This window comes from Euprymna scolopes, chromosome 11 (assembly GCF_053919585.1).
Source record: "Euprymna scolopes isolate OS-2025 chromosome 11, ASM5391958v1, whole genome shotgun sequence".
In the NCBI taxonomy this organism is placed as follows: domain Eukaryota; kingdom Metazoa; phylum Mollusca; class Cephalopoda; order Sepiida; family Sepiolidae; genus Euprymna; species Euprymna scolopes.
Window position 1 is genome coordinate 63,694,052 of NC_136492.1, and position 21,742 is coordinate 63,715,793.

At 31.6% G+C, this 21,742-nt stretch overlaps 1 protein-coding gene across 2 annotated transcripts in view; it reads right to left on the reverse strand.

Moving 5' to 3' along the window:
* LOC145287884 (testis-expressed protein 11-like) overlaps window positions 1–21,742 on the reverse strand; it is a 126,166-nt gene that overhangs the window by 16,742 nt on the left and 87,682 nt on the right. Inside the window, exons 26-30 of one of the 2 annotated variants that reach the window (XM_080135800.1) lie at window positions 20,788–20,896; window positions 16,358–16,499; window positions 11,636–11,706; window positions 8,556–8,649; window positions 3,997–5,733 (exon numbers count right to left, since the gene is read on the reverse strand). In XM_080135800.1, coding sequence (XP_079991926.1) covers window positions 5,683–5,733; window positions 8,556–8,649; window positions 11,636–11,706; window positions 16,358–16,499; window positions 20,788–20,896 — 467 coding nt within the window. In that variant the 3' untranslated portion in view covers window positions 3,997–5,682. Of the gene's footprint in view, window positions 1–3,996; window positions 5,734–8,555; window positions 8,650–11,635; window positions 11,707–16,357; window positions 16,500–20,787; window positions 20,897–21,742 lie in introns of those variants that run through there. The other variant, XM_080135799.1, reaches the window with a different exon arrangement.

Sequence of the window (21,742 nt, forward strand, 5' to 3'; positions counted from 1 at the left end):
ATTTGTAGATGTATTGTTAATGTTACTATTCATTTTTAGACATATTGTCAATGTTATTATTCATTTGTAGACATATTGCTAATGTTACTAGTCATTTGTAGACATATTGCTAATGTTACTATTCATTTGTAGATGTATTGTCAATGTTACTATTCATTTGTAGACATATTCTAAATGTCACTATTTTTTGTAGACATATTGCAAATGTTACTATTGTTTATGTTACTATTCATTTGTAGACATATTATTTATGTTACTATTCATTTGTAGACATATTGCTAATGTTACTATTCATTTGTAGATGTATTGTCAATGTTACTATTCATTTGTAGACATATTGTCAATGTTATTATTCATTTGTAGACATATTGTTAATGTTACTATTCATCTGTAGACATATTGTCAATGTTACTATTCATTTGTAGATATATGGTCAATGTTACTATTCATTTGAAGACATATTGTCAATGTTATTATTCATTTGTAGATGTATTGTTAATGTTACTATTCATTTGTAGTCATATTGTCAATGTTACTATTCATTTGTAGATGTATTTTCAATGTTACTATTCATTTGTAGACATATTGCTAATGTTACTAGTCATTTGTAGACATATTGCTAATGTTACTATTCAAATGTAGATGTATTGTCAATGTTACTATTCATTTGTAGACATATTGTCAATGTTACTATTCATTTGTAGACATATTGCTTATGTTACTAGTCATTTGTAGACATATTGTCAAAGTTACTATTCATTTGTAGACATGTTGTCAATGTTACTATTCATGTGTAGACATATTGTCAATGTTACTATTAATTTGTAAACATATTGTCAATGTTACTATTCATTTGTAGACATATTGTAAATGTTACTATTCATTTGTAGACATATTGTTAATGTTACTATTAATTTGTATATATATTGCTAATGTTACTATTCATTTGTAGATGTATTGTCAATGTTACTATTCATTTGTAGACATATTGTTAATGTTACTATTAATTAGTAGACATATTGTTAATGTTACTATTGATTTGTAGATGTATTGTCAATGTTATTATTCATTTGTAGAAGTATTGTCAATGTTATTATTCATTTGTAGAAGTATTTTCAATGTTACTATTCATTTATAGACATGTTGTCAATATTACCATTCATTTGTAGACGTATTGTCAATGTTATTCATTTGTAGACATATTGTCAATGTTACTATTCATTTGTAGACATGTTGTTAATGTTACTATTCATTTGTAGAGATATTGCCAATGTTACTTTTCATTTGTAGATGTATTGTCAATGTTACTATTCATTTGTAGGCATATTGTCAATGTTACTATTCATTTGTAGGCATATTGTTAATGTTACTATTGATTTGTAGATGTATGGTCAATGCTACTATTCATTTATAGATGTATTGTCAATGTTACTATTCATTTGCAGACATATTGTCAATGTTACTATTCATTTGTAGAAATATTGTCAATGTTACTATTCATTTGTAGACATATTGTTAATATTACTATTCATTTGTAGATGTATTGTCAATGTTACTATTCATTTGTAGACATATTGTCAATGTTACTATTCATTTGTAGATGTATTTTCAATGTTACTATTCATTTGTAGACATATTGTTAATGTTATTATTCATTTGTAGACATATTGCTAATGTTACTATTCATTTGTAGATGTATTGTCAATGTTACTATTCATTTGTAGACATATTGTCAATGTTATTATTCATTTTTAGACATATTGCTTATGTTACTGTTCATTTGTAGACATATTGTCAATGTTATTATTCATTTGTTGATGTATTGTCAATGTTACTATTAATTTGTAGACATATTGTCAATGTTACTATTCATTTGTAGACATATTGCTTATGTTACTAGTCATTTGTAGACATATTGTCAATGTTATTATTCATTTGTGGACATATTTTTAATGTTACTATTCATCTGTAGACATATTGTTAATGTTACTATTCATTGGTAGATGTATGGTCGATGTTACTATTCATTTGAAGACATATTGTCAATGTTATTATTCATTTGTAGATGTATTGTTAATGTTACTATTCATTTGTAGATATATTGTCAATGTTATTATTCATTTGTTGATGTATTTTCAATGTTACTATTCATTTGTAGACATATTGCTAATGTTACTATTCATTTGTAGACATATTGTTAATGTTACTATTCATTTGTTGACATATTGTTAATGTTACTATTCATTTATAGACATATTGTCAATGTTACTATTTATTTGTAGACATATTGTCAATGTTACTATTCATTTGTAGACATATTGTTAATGTTACTATTCATTTGTAGACATATTGTTAATGTTACTATTCATTTGTAGACATATTGTCAATGTTACTATTCATTTGTAGACATATTGTCAATGTTACTATTCATTTGTAGACATATTGTTAATGTTACTATTCATTTGTAGACATATTGTTAATGTTACTATTCATTTGTAGACATATTGTCAATGTTACTATTCATTTGTAGACATATTGTCAATGTTACTATTCATTTGTAGACATATTGTTAATGTTACTATTCATTTGTAGACATATTGTTAATGTTACTATTCATTTGTAGACATATTGTCAATGTTACTATTCATTTGTAGACATATTGTTAATGTTACTATTCATTTGTAGACATATTGTTAATGTTACTATTCATTTGTAGACATATTGTCAATGTTACTATTCATTTGTAGACATATTGTCAATGGTACTATTCATTTGTAGACATATTGTTAATGTTACTATTCATTTGTAGACATATTGTTTATGTTACTATTCATTTGTAGACATATTGTCAATGTTACTATTCATTTGTAGATCTATTGTCAATGTTACTGTTCAGTGTTCATTTGCAGATATATTGTCATTCTACAAAGTGTTCTTGTTTCTATTTTATTTTACAAAATTATAAGTATTTTAGTACCCTTCACTGATCATCATCATCTTTGGTCTAATATCCAATTTATACGTTCGCATGTGTGTGGTTGCTTTTAGAAAGTGACTTCCAACCTGACCTACCTCTGACAAGGTTTTTATTCATACCCCTTTATCACTTTCTTCTATGGTTTTACTGGCCTTCCCTTGCTACTACAACCTTTTTATATCTGCTAACCCAAGAACTCTCACCCAGCATCTAATTCCCATGTTATGCACATATCTCTTTATACTATCCAGATTTAATTATCACCTGAGGTCATCAGATTCAAGCATGTTGTTAAGACTCACATTAAACATCCATTGTATCATTCTCATAATATTTTTCTCCATGCAATGCTTGTATTTAATCCTCACTGGCCATTTTTCATCATCATACATCAGCACACTGCATGCACATATACTGTGTCATATATTGTTACTAGCAGATAAACTCACGCGTTATAATGTGATTGAATGTTCCATGCATTTTTTGTATATTATGTTTGGTTTTTTTTTCTTGCCTCCCCACAAGGGCAGAGTAAGACACAAGGTCGGTTTTTAATGTGGGAGGAAACCAGCTTCCACAAAATGGGCACTCTGGTTAGTAACAAAAATAAAAAATGTGTTAGTCATGAAGGATTTCACCTCCATTAACCAAGACCAAAAAGTGAAGTGAAAAAAGTGAAGTCCATCATCAGAACAGATATTACACTTTGAGGTATCAAATCCTATACTACACTTTGATCCTGGCCCAAAGGCCAAGAACCCTTGCATATCATATTAAATTAAAAAGAATTCTTATTTTGAACTCATTTTTTGTTTCATCTTCAAATATAAGAACATAAGAAAAGTTAATGTTTACAATAGAACATGTTTCTTCCTGTAATCTTAACAGTATATTCAATTTGAATAAAACAAATGTTCAAATTCAAGGGGTCATGGCGAGAAGACTAAGAAAACTACTTACACCAACATTTCTCTCAAAGAAAGTTGATTTAGTTTTCAAGAAAATATAAACAAATATGATACAGCAATATTTCAAATTATTGGAATCAAATGATCATAATGATAAAATAGTAGACAAAAACTATACAATATAACATTTTTAATTGTTTGTTGGTAGATATTTCAAAATTTCTATTCCTTCAGTGAAAAATTGAATTTGTTTTTAAATAAAATAAAATTAAACATGAAAAATACAAAATTTATATCTGACAAATGTTTACACATATTAAGTTAACAATGAAAACAAAAATGAAGTTTTGTAATTAAAAATTGTTTTTTATATCTCCAATCTATTATATTCCGCACTATCAACTACACTTCAACCCCTCTCTTATTGCTGCAATGTTGCATCCCTGTGCCTGTTTTATAAGTATTTTAATAGAATGTGCTCCGATGAACTTGTTGCACTTGTGCTCCCTTGACATACATACCCCTAAAAAACCCGCTTAGCAACAAATTCACACCCCTTTACTGCAGAGATCAATAAATTTTGGAAAGTCTTCTACTCTAATAGTTTCTTCTTTCGGACAGGTAGACTTTAGAATTCCCTTCCTGCTTCCTGTTTCCCTGACTGTACTGACATACAGACTTTTAAATGTAACGTAAACCAACATCTTGCTCATCTCCCCTAAATATTGTTCCAAATAGTAGACCCTTACGTTCAAGTGGCGATATACTTTATTTGGGGTGAACATGAGTAAAAAAAAAATTCCACATTTTTTAAAAGCACTAGAAGTTCTGAAAAAATACCAATAATTTAAAATGCTATACCTGTATACTACTAACAGTGTGGATCTTGCTTGCATGTCTCTGAGCACACTGGATGGATAATGTCATTGTTTTGTGACATCATACATTAAAACAGAAGTGAGGATAAACAAGGTATATTACTATTGAAGCATAAGGAGCTATTATGATAGAAACCAGATTTATAGGGGCAACCTTGGTGGGAGTTGAGCAGCAAGATGTTTGTTCACATTACATTTAAGTTTCTGTATACCATTAACTTGCTCATTAATTTCCCACTCTCTGTAAAGAAATCTTAATTTTTTTGAGGAGTTTTGTTTGAAGGCAATGACAATGCAAGTTTGTAGAAGACATTGTTCGCTATGAAACAAGGTAAAAATGAATACATGACGATATCAAAAGATTCCAATAATTTTTTTATTATTAATTAATTTACCAACCACTTGATTGCACATACTTTTAAAAATTTTCTCTTCTTTCTGAAGATGAGATTTACCTAAAAAATTCAAGGAGCATAACACAATGATACCATCCTGGTTCAACACATTACATTGGTAAATAAATAATTTTTAATTGAAAATCATTGAAATCTTTTAATATGGCAATTTATTCTTTTTACCTTGTTTCGTATCCACTAGTGCTTTTCTACAAAACTGCATCATCATTGCCTTCAAACACAACTCCTTACATACTATGCACAATGCTTTAAGCAAACTACATCTTTCTCGTCTTAATTTTTATTATATATGTTATAAAAACTAAAACTTCCAATAGAGATACCAACAAGCAATTACCAATATTACATACGTTTTACAGTTTGTCTTTTGTCCATAATTTTGTTATGATTGTTTGATTCAATGTTTGATATTTATTATTGACTTACATATTCATAAAATAATTAAATAATCATATTCATAAAATAAGAAAAGTAATTTTTAACCAGCTTTCAAGGCAACCATTTCAACTTGTTGAGTCAATTTTTGATAAAACTTCTGAGTAAACTGCATTCATCTAAAATGTAAAAAAAAAAAAATAACAACAAATAAGTCAAGATATGTGGTGACTCATTTAAGTGTCTTAAAGACATAATGATTAAATAGATAGAATTATCCATACATCATTAAAAGTTTCTTGTATGCACTAACCAGATTTGGTTCAGTGTATTATCTCTACTGACTTGGTCTGAGCTGACTAATAAGTTGTAACCATTGATCAGGCTCAAGTCAGATAGTGTCTCACATTTATTGACTAGGCTTAGTAAGTTGATATCTTGTATCACATGACCAGACTCAGGTTGGCCAGTGTTTTGAATACATCAGCTAAGATTTATCCATCCATTCACCAGGCTTTGTGCTGGTGCCTCATATCCACTAACCAACCTTTAAACCAGTGATTTGTTGATCAGGCCTTGAGTTAATACCTTGCATCCATCAATCAAACTTTGAACTATTACTTTGTATACACTAACTAAGCTTTGAGTTTTGTATTCATCCACTGATCAGCTTTGAGCCAATACCTTGTATGTTTTCATATAGTTGCTTGTGTCCATGTTTTTTTACTCATCTTCACCCTGAACAAGGCATAATGCCAGTTGGACGTAAGGGGCTACTAATTGGGACTATGCTTAAGAAAGATTAAGATTTTGGTTAACATTGCATTTGAACTTCTGCATATCCGTAGAGTTGGGGAAGCAGGTAGCAAGAAGGGAATTCCAAAGTCTAGCCATTCTAGGGAATAAGCTATTAGAGTAGAAAACTTTCTGGCATTTAGGGACCTCCACAGTGAAGGAGTGTGATTTTGTAGCTAAACGGGTTTGTCGGGGATATGTACCTCGAGGGGGCACAAGTGCAACAAGTTCATCAGAGCATATTCTATTAAAATACTTGTAAAACAGGCACAGGGATGCAACATTGCGGCAATGGGACAGGGGTTGAAGCTTAGTTGACAGAACCTATTAGATTGGAGATCTTTTTTGGACCCTATCCAAGAGGGAGAGACTAGCGATAGATTCACCAGCCCAGATGTAGCAACAATACTCCATGCATGGGTGAATGGTGGCCTTGTAGAGGTACAGGATACTCTCAGGTGCGAATAGTTTTCTAGCACAATAGATGGAGCCCACTTTCTTTGCAGCAGCCTTCACAATGTCCTCAATGTATTTGTTCCAGTTCATATTTCCTGTGAATGTTAAGCCGAGGAGTTTGAAGGAAGAATTCTTGAGTAGGGAGTTATTTGTTATGGATATCTGTGGTTGGAAAGGCTTCTTGTAATTGTTAAAAGAGAGCAACTTAATCTTACTAACATTAAATGTTACTATTCATTTACGTCCCCATTCCATTATGGTCTGGAGGTAATTTTCTAAAGATTCAGCCACTGTCTTGGATTTGTGTATATCTGTTCTATTCTTCCCTCATGCATGTTATAGAGCATTGTATTATCAGCAAATATACCCATCTCGGACACAATATTATTGGGGAGGTCATCCGCCTTATCCAGTGCATGATATATGCATTCAAAGATGACTTAAAATATCTGCAGTAGAACAACATTGCCTTAATTTGTACTGTTTGTCAGAAAGAAGATTAGCTTTTGCAAGATAGTGGACTAGTGCTTGATTGATCAGAATCTCAAAGATTTTAGCGAAGAGGGGGAGGAGACTGTGGGCAATAACTGAGAGAGCCAATCCTTTTGCCAGAATTCTTGTATGTTGGTACCACAGAGGCCATCTTCCAACTATTAGGGAAGCAAGATTCAGCAAGGCATTTGTTGTAGAGTTTGAAAAGTATGGGGGCTAGCTCAGTTGAGCATTTCTTAATTAGTGTAGCAGGGATGAGATCAGGCCCACATGCCTTAGAGGTGTCTAAGTTTTTTATGATATCATGGGCATGAGAAGGGGTGATTTTCAGATCATCAATTGTGGCTTCCATCTGCATAGGGAAATTTGGGAGGGAGGTGTTTGTTGGCTCTAGGGTGGAGTTGGAGACAAATCACAGAGAAAGCAGTTCCGCCTTTTCTGTTACTGTGCATGCAACCTTTTGGTTGTTGGATAGTGGGGAAATTACTGATTGCCCTTTATTCACTATACTATTATAAATTTTCCAGAAATCATGAGTTCCTATCTTCTGAAATTCTATACATTCCTTGGTTATTACAGCATGCTTTTTTTTTGGCTGTGGCTATTTCTCTCTTATAATGATTTCTAGCATCTATAAATTTTTGCCTATTTGTAATTGATTTATGACATACATTCATTTATTAGGCGTTGACCTGGTATCTTGTGTCTATTCACTGACTAACTTTTAGCCAGTGCTTTGTATTTACCAACCAGGTTTTGAGCTGGTGTTTTGTATTAATTTACCAGGTTTGGAGCTGGTGTTTTGCATGCATCCACTTACCTACTTTCATGTATTCATCAACCAGCATTTAAGCTATTTGTGTGTATCTATTTACTAGGTTGTAAGCCAGTGTCGGGTGTGGATTTACTGATACACTTATAGCTGGTACCTTATATCTACCAACCAGACTTTGGGCTGGTGTCTCATATCTACTTACCAGCTTTTAGGCCAATGATTTGTGTCAACTGACCAGGCCTTGAATTCCTGCCATGTATACATCAATCAAACTTTGAACTTTATATCCACTGATCAGGCTTAGGTTACTGTTTATTAGTTTGGGAAAAATAAACTATTAGCCAAAATGGAGATAGATTTTGAATTTTGGAAAGAGCAAGATAAAGTTCACACAAATATATGCAAAAATTATGTCTTGAAATGTATTTTTTTATTATTGCAACCATAAATATTATTAAGGATAAAACAATTAAATTATATTACCTGTTGTTCATAGGTAGATTTTAAAGCAGATAAATAGTGCTGGAACTTCATACTCAGTGAACACCATTTTTCAGCCTTCAAAAAACAGCCAGCACTAAAAATTTAATGAACGAAAAATTAGTTTAATTGAGTATTGGATTATTGGGTTCTACAAATAAATAATAAACATAACTTTGAATAGATAAATGAAACCAATTTATAAACTGGCTAATGAATATTATTACATCTCTGATCTGGTTCTGAACGTTTGAGTTCAACTTCAGCCCTAGGACTCGGACTTGTGATTAGTTTGTTCTGTTTTGGTTTGTTCAAAGGGCAGGGAAGTCTACCATCAAAGTAGCACCACTCAACTGTCTCCCATCAAATGCCAAAATGAAGGCGAAGGCTTCTATATGATATTGAGTCAGGTATAGGCAAAAGAAAGAAAACGAATACCTGTATCCTCATTAGATCTTCTGTGCATACGGCTATCAACTGGAGCAAGAATGGCAGGAATTCAGCAGGCTAGCAGAAAGTAGAAAGTTTCAACAAAGCGAGAAATATGGAAAGGAACACACAAAAATCCAGATAATTGAATTTTATCATTGGAGGGGCGTTTCTTTTTATTTTACCGTAGAACAATTAATACATGAACGACGCCATAATAAAAACATGTAACTGACAGAAAGAAATAAAAGAAACTTGGATCAGCAAAATGTCCTTCAAACTTTTCATCATCGGAAGATACAATGGAGGTTTAAAACACAAGAAGCGTCTTCAGAGTTAATGTTCATTGGCAGACTAGTCAGGGCTTGAAACAGAAGAAAGCTCCTCTGGCTGCATGTTCATCAGAAGACCAGCTGAGGCTTAAAAAACAAGGAAGTTCCACTGGCTAAATAGTTTCCTGATAAGTTAAGCATAATGCCATGGGGAGCCTTTCATATGAAGGGGGGGGGAATCAAAGTTATGGCACGAATATATTCATGATAAAGTCATTTAAATGCAATTAACAGGCATCAGACACAATACGGAGTTTCCTATATTCATTTTCCTTTCTTTTAGAGTGGCGGTAGCAAGAAATATAAAATTACTAACCTCATCTTGGGTAATCCACTGATAAGGTTTTAATCTAGGCATACATATGCAAACAGTTCATAGAAGGAAGGCAATCCTGAGCTTTTCTAAGCAGAGTTCATCCGACAGCTACATTCATGTAAAACACAGTAAAAGTCGGACGTAATGGGTATCCACTGACCCTCGTGGAGAGGCAAGTCGTTTGTTTCAGTGCGCAACAAATCCAGTCTCATAAAGTTCCTCAAATGACAGATATTGTCTTGTATTTTTGTTTTCTCCTCCTTCCATGATCTTAGTGCTCCCATCTGATGGCCTTGTGCCATCCAGTTAAGTAAGCTGACTTCTTCAATAATTCCATACACAACTATTATAGGGTTTTTGCCACCATTTTTACGCCATTCAACCGGCACCTTGTTTTGGCAACCAACACAATCAAACATGTCTCTTGACACCAAATTCAAGTCAAGAAGTGTTTGAAATCTTTGTTTTTTCCTTTTTCAGGTTCACACTTGGTGTGTGGGCATATGCCAACAATATTTCGGTGTGTCTTTGCTATGTGGCCTGCTAGCTTCTCGCTATGGTGGTTGGTCTACCCCTCCAATCTTCTTTGCTTTCACACGGCCTGCGTGCACGGCTATGACGATGGAATATGGAATACGTTATACTGAGTTCAAATTCTCTTACCTCTACTCTAGTGACTTACACACTAACATTGTTGAGAAAGGTATAAACTCACACTTTTATCTCAGTTATATGTAAACTAGTAACGTGTTCAATTTCAAACATATAAATAGCCACCTTCCTTAAAAAGACATCTTTTGAGAATGCACAAATTACCTCCCTTGCAAATAATGGTTTGATGGTATTATTTTTAGTAATACGGATTTATATCCACTTATTGAGTGATGCTTGTGTAGTATCTGTGTATGTCAATTTTAGCTTCTACTGTTTTATAGCTACTACAAAGAGAATATTTGTGAAATTTTGTGTGAAAAAATATGCTATTTAGTATTTGCATGAGAAAGTAAATAACTATGATGAATGGATTTACATATTATTATTCTGAAAGTTAGGTTTGAATTGAATCTGAATTGATAAAGCCATAATTATAGACAGACGAACATTCAGTCAATTATAACGATACTTTAGAAGATCCCATCTTAAGCTAATTAATCTAGTGAATACAGTATTCACTTTGTCATTTCTCAGTAAAAAAAAAAAAAGAGAGATTTATTCTCATTTATTAGATATTTAATTTAGAAATATTAAAACAAGCCCATAATAACAAGTTTCTTCTCAGTTATTGTTTAGTGAATAATATTTTTGGGGTGAAGAAAAAATTCAAATGTACTGTCCCCTACAGGAAATGACCCACACTTCTCCCCTATTCCTTATTTCACATCACTTCTTTTTTCATTTACACTTCATTTTTTTTTCATCACTTCTCATTTCATTCACCCTTCATTGTAACCTCTTACATGATGTTCAGTAGTGATCATATATATACTGAAAGACCCATAGATGAAGAAACATCTTGTAGTTATGGTTCCTGATAATGTGATAAAAGTGAATGCACGTGTGTTCAGCTTGCTTCAATCATCATTTATGCAAATTTAATTTTATGAGCAAAGAATGGAGACTGAATCAAATAATATTTGATAATAAAAAGAAAAGGAAATAATAATGTATTCAAACGTCATTTTATGAAAAAAGAAGGGGAGACTTAATCTTAATAATAATCGATAAGAAAAAAGAAAGGAAAGAATTTCTTTCATTTTTAATATAGGTACAAAATATTCCTTTATTATTTTTGTTAGTAATAATATTTTTAGTACTATTAGTAGTGTTAGTAGTAATTTAATTTGGTCCTCTTTTTAACCAATTAGTTTAGTTTCAATAATTTTCAATAGTGAATTCAGATTAAATTGCAAAAGTGATAGCGAGGAGGGAAAGCCAGTTATTTGATAATATTCAGCAAAGTTTTAATTACTTATTACATTTAAAAAGAAGAATTTTAAAGGCATTACCTGTATAAATTAATTCCCAAATTCCATGCCTTTGTCATAAGCCAAAGAATTTCAAACTCAGGGTACATATCCTAAAATAAATTAAAATCATTATTTTATATAAGTATAAGCGAATACATGTTTGATTGTGTGTTCACAAAAAAATTATCAGAAAAAATGTAAAAATTAAACAAATGTTAAAAAATAAATTGGTTTAGACTATAATGTCAGCAATGACCGCAATGTAGAAAATATTGATGGCAATGATGCTGAATATGCTGGCAATATCCATTACCTCAACGACGGCTGTCTAATATAATAAAAGTAGCATACAAAATGAAATAGGTTCCGATAAAATGATATCCATTCTACATTGTAATTGGATAACACAATAATTTACAAATATAATTTTGGGACACTAATATATAAATTTTAGTCATGTTTCTAAATTTTAAAGATGATTCATATTATTTGGATTATTCAGACTACTGCTATTTTAACAACAGAATATTTCAGCCAATGTAACCTCCAACCTTCTTCAGAGTATCTTGTCAAACTCAGGAATCTTTCTGTCAAATTTGTGAATCTGCCTGGAATTTCGAATGGAACCCTTTGTTTAATCCAGAAGCATAGCATGCTCACATTCTATCAGCCATGACTGGGTAGAAGTTCTAAGTAATTTTATTTTGAGTATCACCCTGCACTGAAAATTTAACCTTCAATCTTTAAGAAAGTGTCACAAGCAACTGAATTTTACCAAGTATTTTATTCGTTATGCCATGGGTCCTCAGAGACAAGTCTAGTATGAATTTTGGAAGCTTTAAACTCATTCTTGTTTTGTTAGATGTACATTTTTAGTACTTATTGTTGCAGAATACTATATATATTAGAGTTGGGATAATTAATTGGAATTGGAAAAAACTAGATCTTTTGGGAGTATTAGAATCAATATCAGAATCAGAAAAATTATATTTTTTATACCAAAAATGATTCTTTGAATTGTGTTTTTTGTTTGTTTAAAACTTAATTTTCCATTGTGGGTACTAATGATATAATGATAATTATTTTTGGAAATTAAACTACCAGTAAAACTAAAATCTATAGATCAACTCCCACAAGGGTAGTTTAATGTTTGCAAAAATATATGCACATATTATATGGTTTTTTTACGGTAATCCAAGAATAAAAAAGTAAGAAAAAACAACAACTCTATAGCTAAATATTTAGAGATTTTAAAAGAATTGGAATCAGTAAGTGTATCAGAAATGGGAATTTAGATCAGAATTGGTAATTCTACCAGAATTTGGAAAAATATTAGAATCATTCCATCACTAACATATCTATATCTCTCTCTCTCTCTCTCTCTCTCTCTCTCTCTCTCTCTCTCTCTCTCTCTCTCTCTCTTTACATATATATATATATATATAGTTATTAGTTATTAATTGTGACTTTATCTATAATTACGAGTTTGACAGAAAGATTAAAGAGTTCGACAAAATGCATCTGAAGAAGGTCAGAGGTTACATCAGCTGAAACATTGTGAAAATAACACTGAAACTGAGAATAGTAATCGGAATAATCCAAATAAGTTGAAATTTAAGTCAGTCAGACTTTTAAAGTCAAACCTAAATAGCAATGTATCTGATAAATCAATACTTAATTCAGACTAAACAGTTTTTTTTCCTTACTATGTTATTGGACAAAATATAATTTAGTTCACATAAGTTTCTTTCTGATAATGATTAGGCTGGCTAGGAAGATATAATAGGGATATTTTTCATTTATGACCTAAACAGAAGTTTCAGCCACTTAGGAAATAGATAAAAAGAATTTCCTACATTTCTGTATCTAACTTCAAATAGTTGAACAAATATACATTTTTTTAAATTAGGTATTAACCTTGTTATGGGGTAAGCTTATCTACCCATTTCAGGTATAATGGACTTACCCAGATATAAAAGATATAATTACATCGATGTAGTGACTTGTAGCAGTCATGGCCTCTACAAGCATGTCGTGTACTTCTGTAACATACTTTTGCTAATACACTTTTTGTCAATTATACCATTGTGTTTGTCTTGATCATTACTGGCCTGCAAGGCTACAACAAACCTATACAATTCTTGCATTTAATTGTAGGCACTAACAGTTTGAGATGATTATCTAACATTAACTAGCATCAACTGAACAAGAGATAATTTGAGACGCTAAAATAATTGATTGAACAATGAAACAGTTTCAAGTAATAAAAGACCTTGTCTCCACAAGAGCATAGTCCTGGAAATTGCCAAGACAGTTTATGAAAAGGAAATACATTAAGTAAAAAATTGTATCCTTTCAAAACTGAAATATTATTATTATTATTATTATTATTATTATTATTATTATTATTATTAATGATAATAATAATAATAATAATAATAATAATAATAACAACAACAACAACAAAAATCAATACACAAATACTATACCTGAACCATGATCTCCACAAATGAAAAAGTTGTGTATCTTTCAAATAACTTATTCAAAAGATGCACAACCTCATTGTTGGTTATCCAAATAACCAACAATGAGTAATTTTTTTTTCTAATTAACCAATAATAAAATTTTACCTACTTAAAAAAATGTGCTTTATTATAAAATTTTAATCTTTTTCCGAATTTAATAATTTGTAATAAGAATTTGTTGATATTGTGAGAAAAAAAACTATTTAATTACAAGAGCATATATAAAACTACCTAAATAAGATGAAATACAATAGAATTAAATAACACAAGTTAAAAATAGGAGAATAAAAAGTTTTCGATATTTTTTGCAATATCAACAAAAATTCATTCATAAATTCATAATTTACTTAACAATTATTAGCAGATTTAATAATAATAAATCAATAATAAATCCTCAACTGCTTTGGTAATTATTATTATTAAAAAAGTACATCTGCCCTCACCCCATATGGTTTTTTTTTTTTTGTAAACTGCTTTGGCATTTTTCATTTTTAGTTTCAGGACTTGTGGAAATTATGTCATTTTCTTGCTTGAAACTGTTTCATTATTCAATCGATTATTTTATTGTAAATTGCAGATGAACAAAAAAATATAATTCAGACAAAAATAGAAGGAGAGGAAGAAGAAGAAGAAGAAGAACAACAACAACAACAACAATTTTACTATTTATATACAACACAAATCAAAGCACGACAAATGTATAACTGTTCCTACTGATTGTCCATGTGGTACAATGCACTAAGACATGACAAATGGCTCCTGCTGGGGTTTTTTTGTAAAAAATAAACAAGTGTTTTTTTCAGATTATTATTAAAAAAGTACACTTTCCCCGCACACCATATGTTTTTGTTTTTTTTGTAAACTGCTTTGGCATTTTTCATTTTTAGTTTCAGGACTTGTGGAAATTATGTCATTTTCTTACTTGAAATTGTTTCATTATTCAATCGATTATTTTAGCGTCTCAAATTATCTCTTACAAAAAATGCTTATTTTTGCTTAGTTGATGCTACATATCTCCCTGACATAATCATCTCGAACTCCATAAGCACCTAATTATATACCATGTTACTAGGTAAAAATAACTTTCTTCTAAAATCTAATTACTATGATGACTGTATTTTTAAGGATATGAGGCACCTAATATTAATGAATAACAGACCACCATTGCTATCTTATATTAGATAACCACTAGTTTTGTTTTGTTTTTTCTACATAACAAATATACAGCAATAGTCGTCTTCCTATGTTAGCACCATAATTATCACCTACTAACCCTAATATGAAATCATGGACTGTCACAAATGGAAAGAAAATAGTTTAATATTTATCTGATGTTGTTAAAGTTTTCCTTTCTTTTAGTTTAGTTTCAAACCTAACATTTTAGAGAGCTAATATGTGTTTGTTTTAAAACATTTTTATTAATGTTTACTTTATAAAATATTTTTTTGTAATATATAGTTACATTCATGACAGGCAAGATATTATCAAAGATGTAAGTTTCAGATGAACAAAAAATATAATTCAGACAAAAATAGAAGAAGAAGAAGAACAACAACAACAACAGCAGCAGCAGCAGTAGTTTTACTATTTATATACAACACAAATCAAAGCACGACAAATGTATAACTGTTCCTACTGATTGTCCATGTGGTACAATGCACTAAGACATGACAAATGGCTCCTGCTGATTTTTTTTTTTTTTTTGTAAAAAATAAACAAGTGTTTTTTTCAGATTTGGGGAAATATTTAAAAAAAAAAACGAGTTAGAAAAAATGTTCCCTTAAGTTAAAAGAAAAATCTATTTCTTTACTTTTTTAAAATTATAGATGTTTTTTTAGTGTTGTTTTTAATAGTAAATGTTTACAAAAAACAAAAATGACAATGAAAAGTAAATATATCAACATTATTTAATTCGTCCAAATCCTGGCTCATCAGTCTGAAAAAAGGGGAAGGGCGGAAGTGCAATGGAAAGTACACATCATGACTGGGGGGGGGGGCATAACTTTTGGTGAAAAAAAAAGCATGCCAGTATGTCTAAATTAAAATTGGTTGCTTCTTGTTCTTGTAATAAGAATACGAGGTTGCTTGAATGATGTGCCTAAATATCACAGGAGTAGAGAATCAGTAGAAGCATGCCTTGTCATACATTTGTCATGCCTTAATTTGTCATATATAATTATTAAAACCCATAATAATACAATATAATTTACACGAATGTAGTCAGTTTATAATTCACCTTTGCTTTCTTGTCAATAAAATCAAAAGCTTCTTGGAAATATTGAAAAACTTCATCATGTTCATTCTTCAGATATTGGTCATCACTTGACGATGATACAAATTGTGGAAGTGTCAATTCAATCAGACTGTGGAAACTTTTACTGAAATAAAAAACATGGAAATCATTACATTGGTCAGCAATTTTTTTTTTTTTTCGAAACATCGCTGTGGTGCATTAGTAGAACTCTCCAGTCACTTCCTCTTATTGTTTGGCGTGGAGTTGCACTCCTTTGTTTTACATTTTAAAAAGTCCCAATGTTGATTAACAAATGCTAGATGTTGTAAATACTTATGTAGATTTGTTTGCAGAATAAAGTTTACTTAAGCAATTTTTGTCTCCCTTTTGTCTGTCCTTGCTATACTCGTGACACTTCCATATCTACTTCGTTCTGCAAACAAATATAATATGGAAAAATATCTCAAACACGAACACCTGGACCAGAATCCGAGCAAACCTGACTTTGCAGACATCTGGCAACATTGGAAGAAGTCTTTCGATATATATATTTCTTGATGCAGCCTGTGAAACCCAACAAATGTCTCTATCAGACAGGCTTTAATTGAACTTACTCATCAACTTAATCTCACCAACTATCTTTAAACCCATCTCGGACACCGACAGCTACAGTACAGCCATGGATGTTCTAGAAGGAGTCTTCATCAAGTCCAAAAATAGTATTTTTTGCAGGCACCTACTGGCTACTTGTTGACAGTAACCTGAGAGAAAGCGTAGACCAATACATCCAAGTTTTAAAAAACTTGCCAAGGACTGCGAGTTCCGAGCAGTTACAGAAATACAGGCTAGAGATGAATATATCAGAGACACCTTTATCAACTGCATTTCGTCAAACCATATTCGACAAAGACTTTTAGAAAATAAGACACTAAATTTAAAAACTGCTTATGACCAAATGCTCACACTCGAGACAGCTCAAAAGCAATTGGCATCTTACTCCCAACATTACTCCTCGATAAATACGACTATTCAGACCAATGAAACGGATGACGAGATTCAATCTACAGATAATGGAGAACATTCAGTAGTTGGCGTCTCACAACAATAATGTTTCTTTTGTGGGAACCAGAGACATAACAGGAGTAAGTGTCCAGCTCAGAACTCTATCTGTAAAAATTGTAAGAGAAAGAACATTTTGCTTAAGTCTGTAAATCGCCTACAACTGCTGCTATCAATCCCAGAAAGTCTATCCTTGGTTCTTCTCTTCAGACATATAACTTTTCAGAGTATCTAACTCCCTCAACTTTATGTGGGAAAATCAAGGGCACATCTATCAATATATTTGTTGACACAGGGAGCTCCAAAAATTTTATTCACCTGGAGAAGTTCAAAAAGATTGGACTAACTATCTCACCAAGTAAGGAAAGAACTTTCATGGCTAACAGTTCCCATTTGTCCACTACCCTAGAACATTGTATAGTATCCCTCCACTTGAATAATAAAGAGTACCATAATGTCAAGCTATCCATCATCACTAACCTATACTGTGATGGTATACTTGGGCATGATTTTCTACGCCAACTTTTGGTAGTAAAAATACCTTTCGGGGGGATCGTTTCCCCCCTCTTACTATCTGTGGACTGATGGTTGTGAATAACATTCCTTATCCTTTTAAATCTATCTGTCATCCAATAGCCACAAAATCCAGGAGATACAGCTTACCTAACTTAAAATTCATTCAGTCTGGGATATCACATATGCTGAAGGAAGGAATTATAGAACCATCTCAATCTCTATTGTGAGCCCAAACACTAGTAATATCTCAAGTAAATCACAAGAAAAGACTTGTCGTGGATTATTTCCAGACTATAAACTATTTTACTCTACTGGATGCTTACTCCCTTCCTTGGATAGATGACATAGTAAATGAGATCGCCAGCTATTGAACTTTTAGTAACCTTGATTTGACTAGTACATATCAACAAATTGCCATCAAACCAGAAGAGCAACAATATACAGCATTTGAAGCTGCGGGGGTCTTTGTATCAATTTTGTTGAATTCCTTCTGGAGTGACTAATGGGATGGCAAGTTTTCAGCAAGTGATGGACAATATTATAAAGCAGAAAAATCTCTGAGGTACCTATGCCTATATGGACAACGTCACCATATTTCGTCATAATCAGGTAGGCTTCATGTATAGTGTGGCCAAGTATGGCCTAACTCTGAATAAATGTAAGTGGCATTACTCACTTAACTCTATAGACTTGCTTGAGTATACCATAAGCAAGAAGTCAGTAAAACCCAACCCTGATAGACTTAAAGAATTGATGGACCTTCCAATACCAAAAAACCTCACCTCTCTTTGACGAACAATGGGAATGTTCTCCTACTATTCTATTATACCCCCTTTATTAAGGTTACCTGTTTCCCTCTAACTGAGAAACAGTCTGATGCCTTTCATTGCCTAAAAAAGGAGATTGCTAAATCCTCTTTAGCAAGTATAGACTGATTTTTCTTTTGAAATCGAAACATGCATTGGAACAAACTTCTATAGAACAAAAACATTCTGCAGTAGAAAAAGAAGCCTATGCTATTGTAGAAGCAATTCGAAAATGGTGACACTTATTACTTGGGAAGCATTACCTTCTTCTTTCTCTATTTTCAGTTTGAGCAGACGCACCTGTAGCAACCTAGTCTCTTAGAAGCTAACAGACTTGGACTTTCCTAGATGGCGGAGAATTGTGGTGCATTAGTAGAACTTTCCAATCACTTCCTCTTATTGTTTGGCACAGAGTTACACCCTTTTGTTTCACATTTTAAAAAATCTCCAGATGTGGAGAAAGTATATTTGGATGGCAAAGTTATTGCGGCTGTTCAGAAGATTTGTTATCTTGGTGATATCATTGGATCATGAGGAGGAGGAGATTGCAAGAGTTAGGAGTTGATACAGTAAGTTCAGGAAATTTCTACCATTAATCACTAACAAAATGTTACTGCTGTCAACTAAGATAGATAGTGAGAGTTGAGAACATTTGTTGCATGGAGAAAAACAGCATGAAACTGATACGATGGATGGGTACTGTGAGACTTAAAGATAGAGTAAGATCTGATGACCTTAGTAGGACATTTGATCTTGACAGCATAGGGAAATGTATAGAGAACAGATAAATTTGATGATATAGCCACACTGAAAGAATGGATAAAAATTCTTGGGCTAGTAGATGTAGAACAGTAAGGGAAACAGAGGCAGTTCTCAGAGGAAAGAAAAGCAAAACATGGGAGAAAGTGAAAAAGAAGGATTTGAGAGTTTAAAGACTTGACCAGAGATAAGGTAATTTGGAAATCAGTTTTTAAAAGTCATTCAACACATGCCAGCAGGTAAAATTGATGATGATGATGATGATGATGATGATGATGATGATGATGATATTTGGCTTGGCAAGGAGAGTGTGATGATGAAAGACCCGAAACTGATGATCCAAGCAAAAGGCATCACTGACAGTGTCTTCCTAAGTTCCAGTTAAGAGCATGTATTAGAAGTACAACTATAAGCACAAAACCCTCACTTTATGACAAATCAATTACTAAGAAATAATTATCTCTTTTAAATTTTACATAAGAAATAAAGGCTCATTTTTTTATTTAGCAACTATTTTATTTTTCATATTAACATTTTGCAAATTTCCTTTTCAGTTCAATTTGATAATGAAAAAACCCTGAACACACTACACATACAGCACTTATGTTACTGATATATTCTGTGTGTCACTTTGTAGTGTAAATAAAAAAAAATCTTTTTCTTTTGGTTTTGGTGTCTTAAGCTTTTTAATTTCACAAATCTTTCCATTTCATTAGGTGATGAGAAATATTTTATATATATATATTTTTTTTATTTTAATAAAACATTTATTTATTTTAAAAAATTTTGGAATTATTTTTTCTTTTTCTTTTATATTAATTGATTACTATTTATTAAGGCCAAAAGCCACTCAAAGATAAGGTTTAATGAAATCGAATGATTGTCAATTGAATGATGAAGAACCTTATGAGAGGACTGAGAATGAACAAAGTTCGAATGTCTGTGGGAACAGTTTTAATAGGAATGTTGACATTGAATTTGAAGATGACCATGTTGTAATATGCAAGGAAGCAGTTTTATGGTACTATGTTTCACAGATGGGAAATTCTTGCAAATAAGCTCTGTTTGTGTAAATTTAACCTTGGACTAGGTAAATAGAGGAAGAAGGGAATTTTTTTGTTGTTGTGGTAGAAAGACAAGTTCTTGCTGTGAATGTATTCCAAGGAGGACTCTGAGAAATTGGAGCTCAATTGAGTACCTTCCATGTAAATAATGTTTTTGCTAAATTTTAGAGTAAATTAAAATTTAAGAAATGCAGCATAGTATTAGTAAATTATACATGAAAATAATTACCTGATTGCTGTGTAGTCAGGGATACTGCACTGACAATATTTTCTCAGTGCCACTTTTAAAGCCCGGATACAAAGGTTCTTATGATTGGCAGGCACATCGACAGCTAAAGCTGAGTAAAATGAAAAAAAAAGAGGGAATCTATTTAAAGAGCATTTTTTTATAAACAAGCGTACATTTTTATTATGCATGAAATCACCTGTTATCTGTTGGATGGTTATTTGTTATATCATTAAATAAAAAGGACTCTCTCTTTCTCTTTCTTTCTCTTTCTCTCTCTCTTTTTATCTCATTCTCTTTTTTATCTCATTCTCTCTATTACATAATTCCATTATACAACCTTAGGATTTTAAAATTCAGAATACACTGTGGTGCTATAATATGCTTTCTTTCTCTTTCCTCTTTCCTTTTCATATCTCTCTTTTCCTCTCTCTCTTTTAATTAATTATTTCCTTCTATTATAAAGTGAAAGGATATCAAAATTCATATGAGCTATCATATTAGACTCTAACTCTTGCCCTTCTATCTTTCTTTTTCCTCTCTCTCCATCTTTTAATTTTGCAAAATGACATGTGGCTCATGATTTCTGTATGGAATAATACTCGATGCTCCACTTCATTTTGCTCTTATTGTGTGTGCATGGTTAGACTAACATTTTCCACAATATTGGATAGATCTCAAGAAATCCGGATTAAACTGTATGTAATTTTTCCCTGTGGGATTATACAAAAAAAAGATGGAGACACAGATTCAGAAGGTTATTAGTGATATCTCAGACAACATTCTTCAGAAGATTGTTCATTTTATCCTAAGCTGTTTGAGGTACTTTGTTGATATCATTGGTGCTTATGTTAAAATATGGATACTTATCCAGAATTCAACCCAATTTCCAGCAACTTCATGTCAACATCTTTCTGTACGGTTATGTAAACAGCTGGAAAAAGCCGACACAAAGACT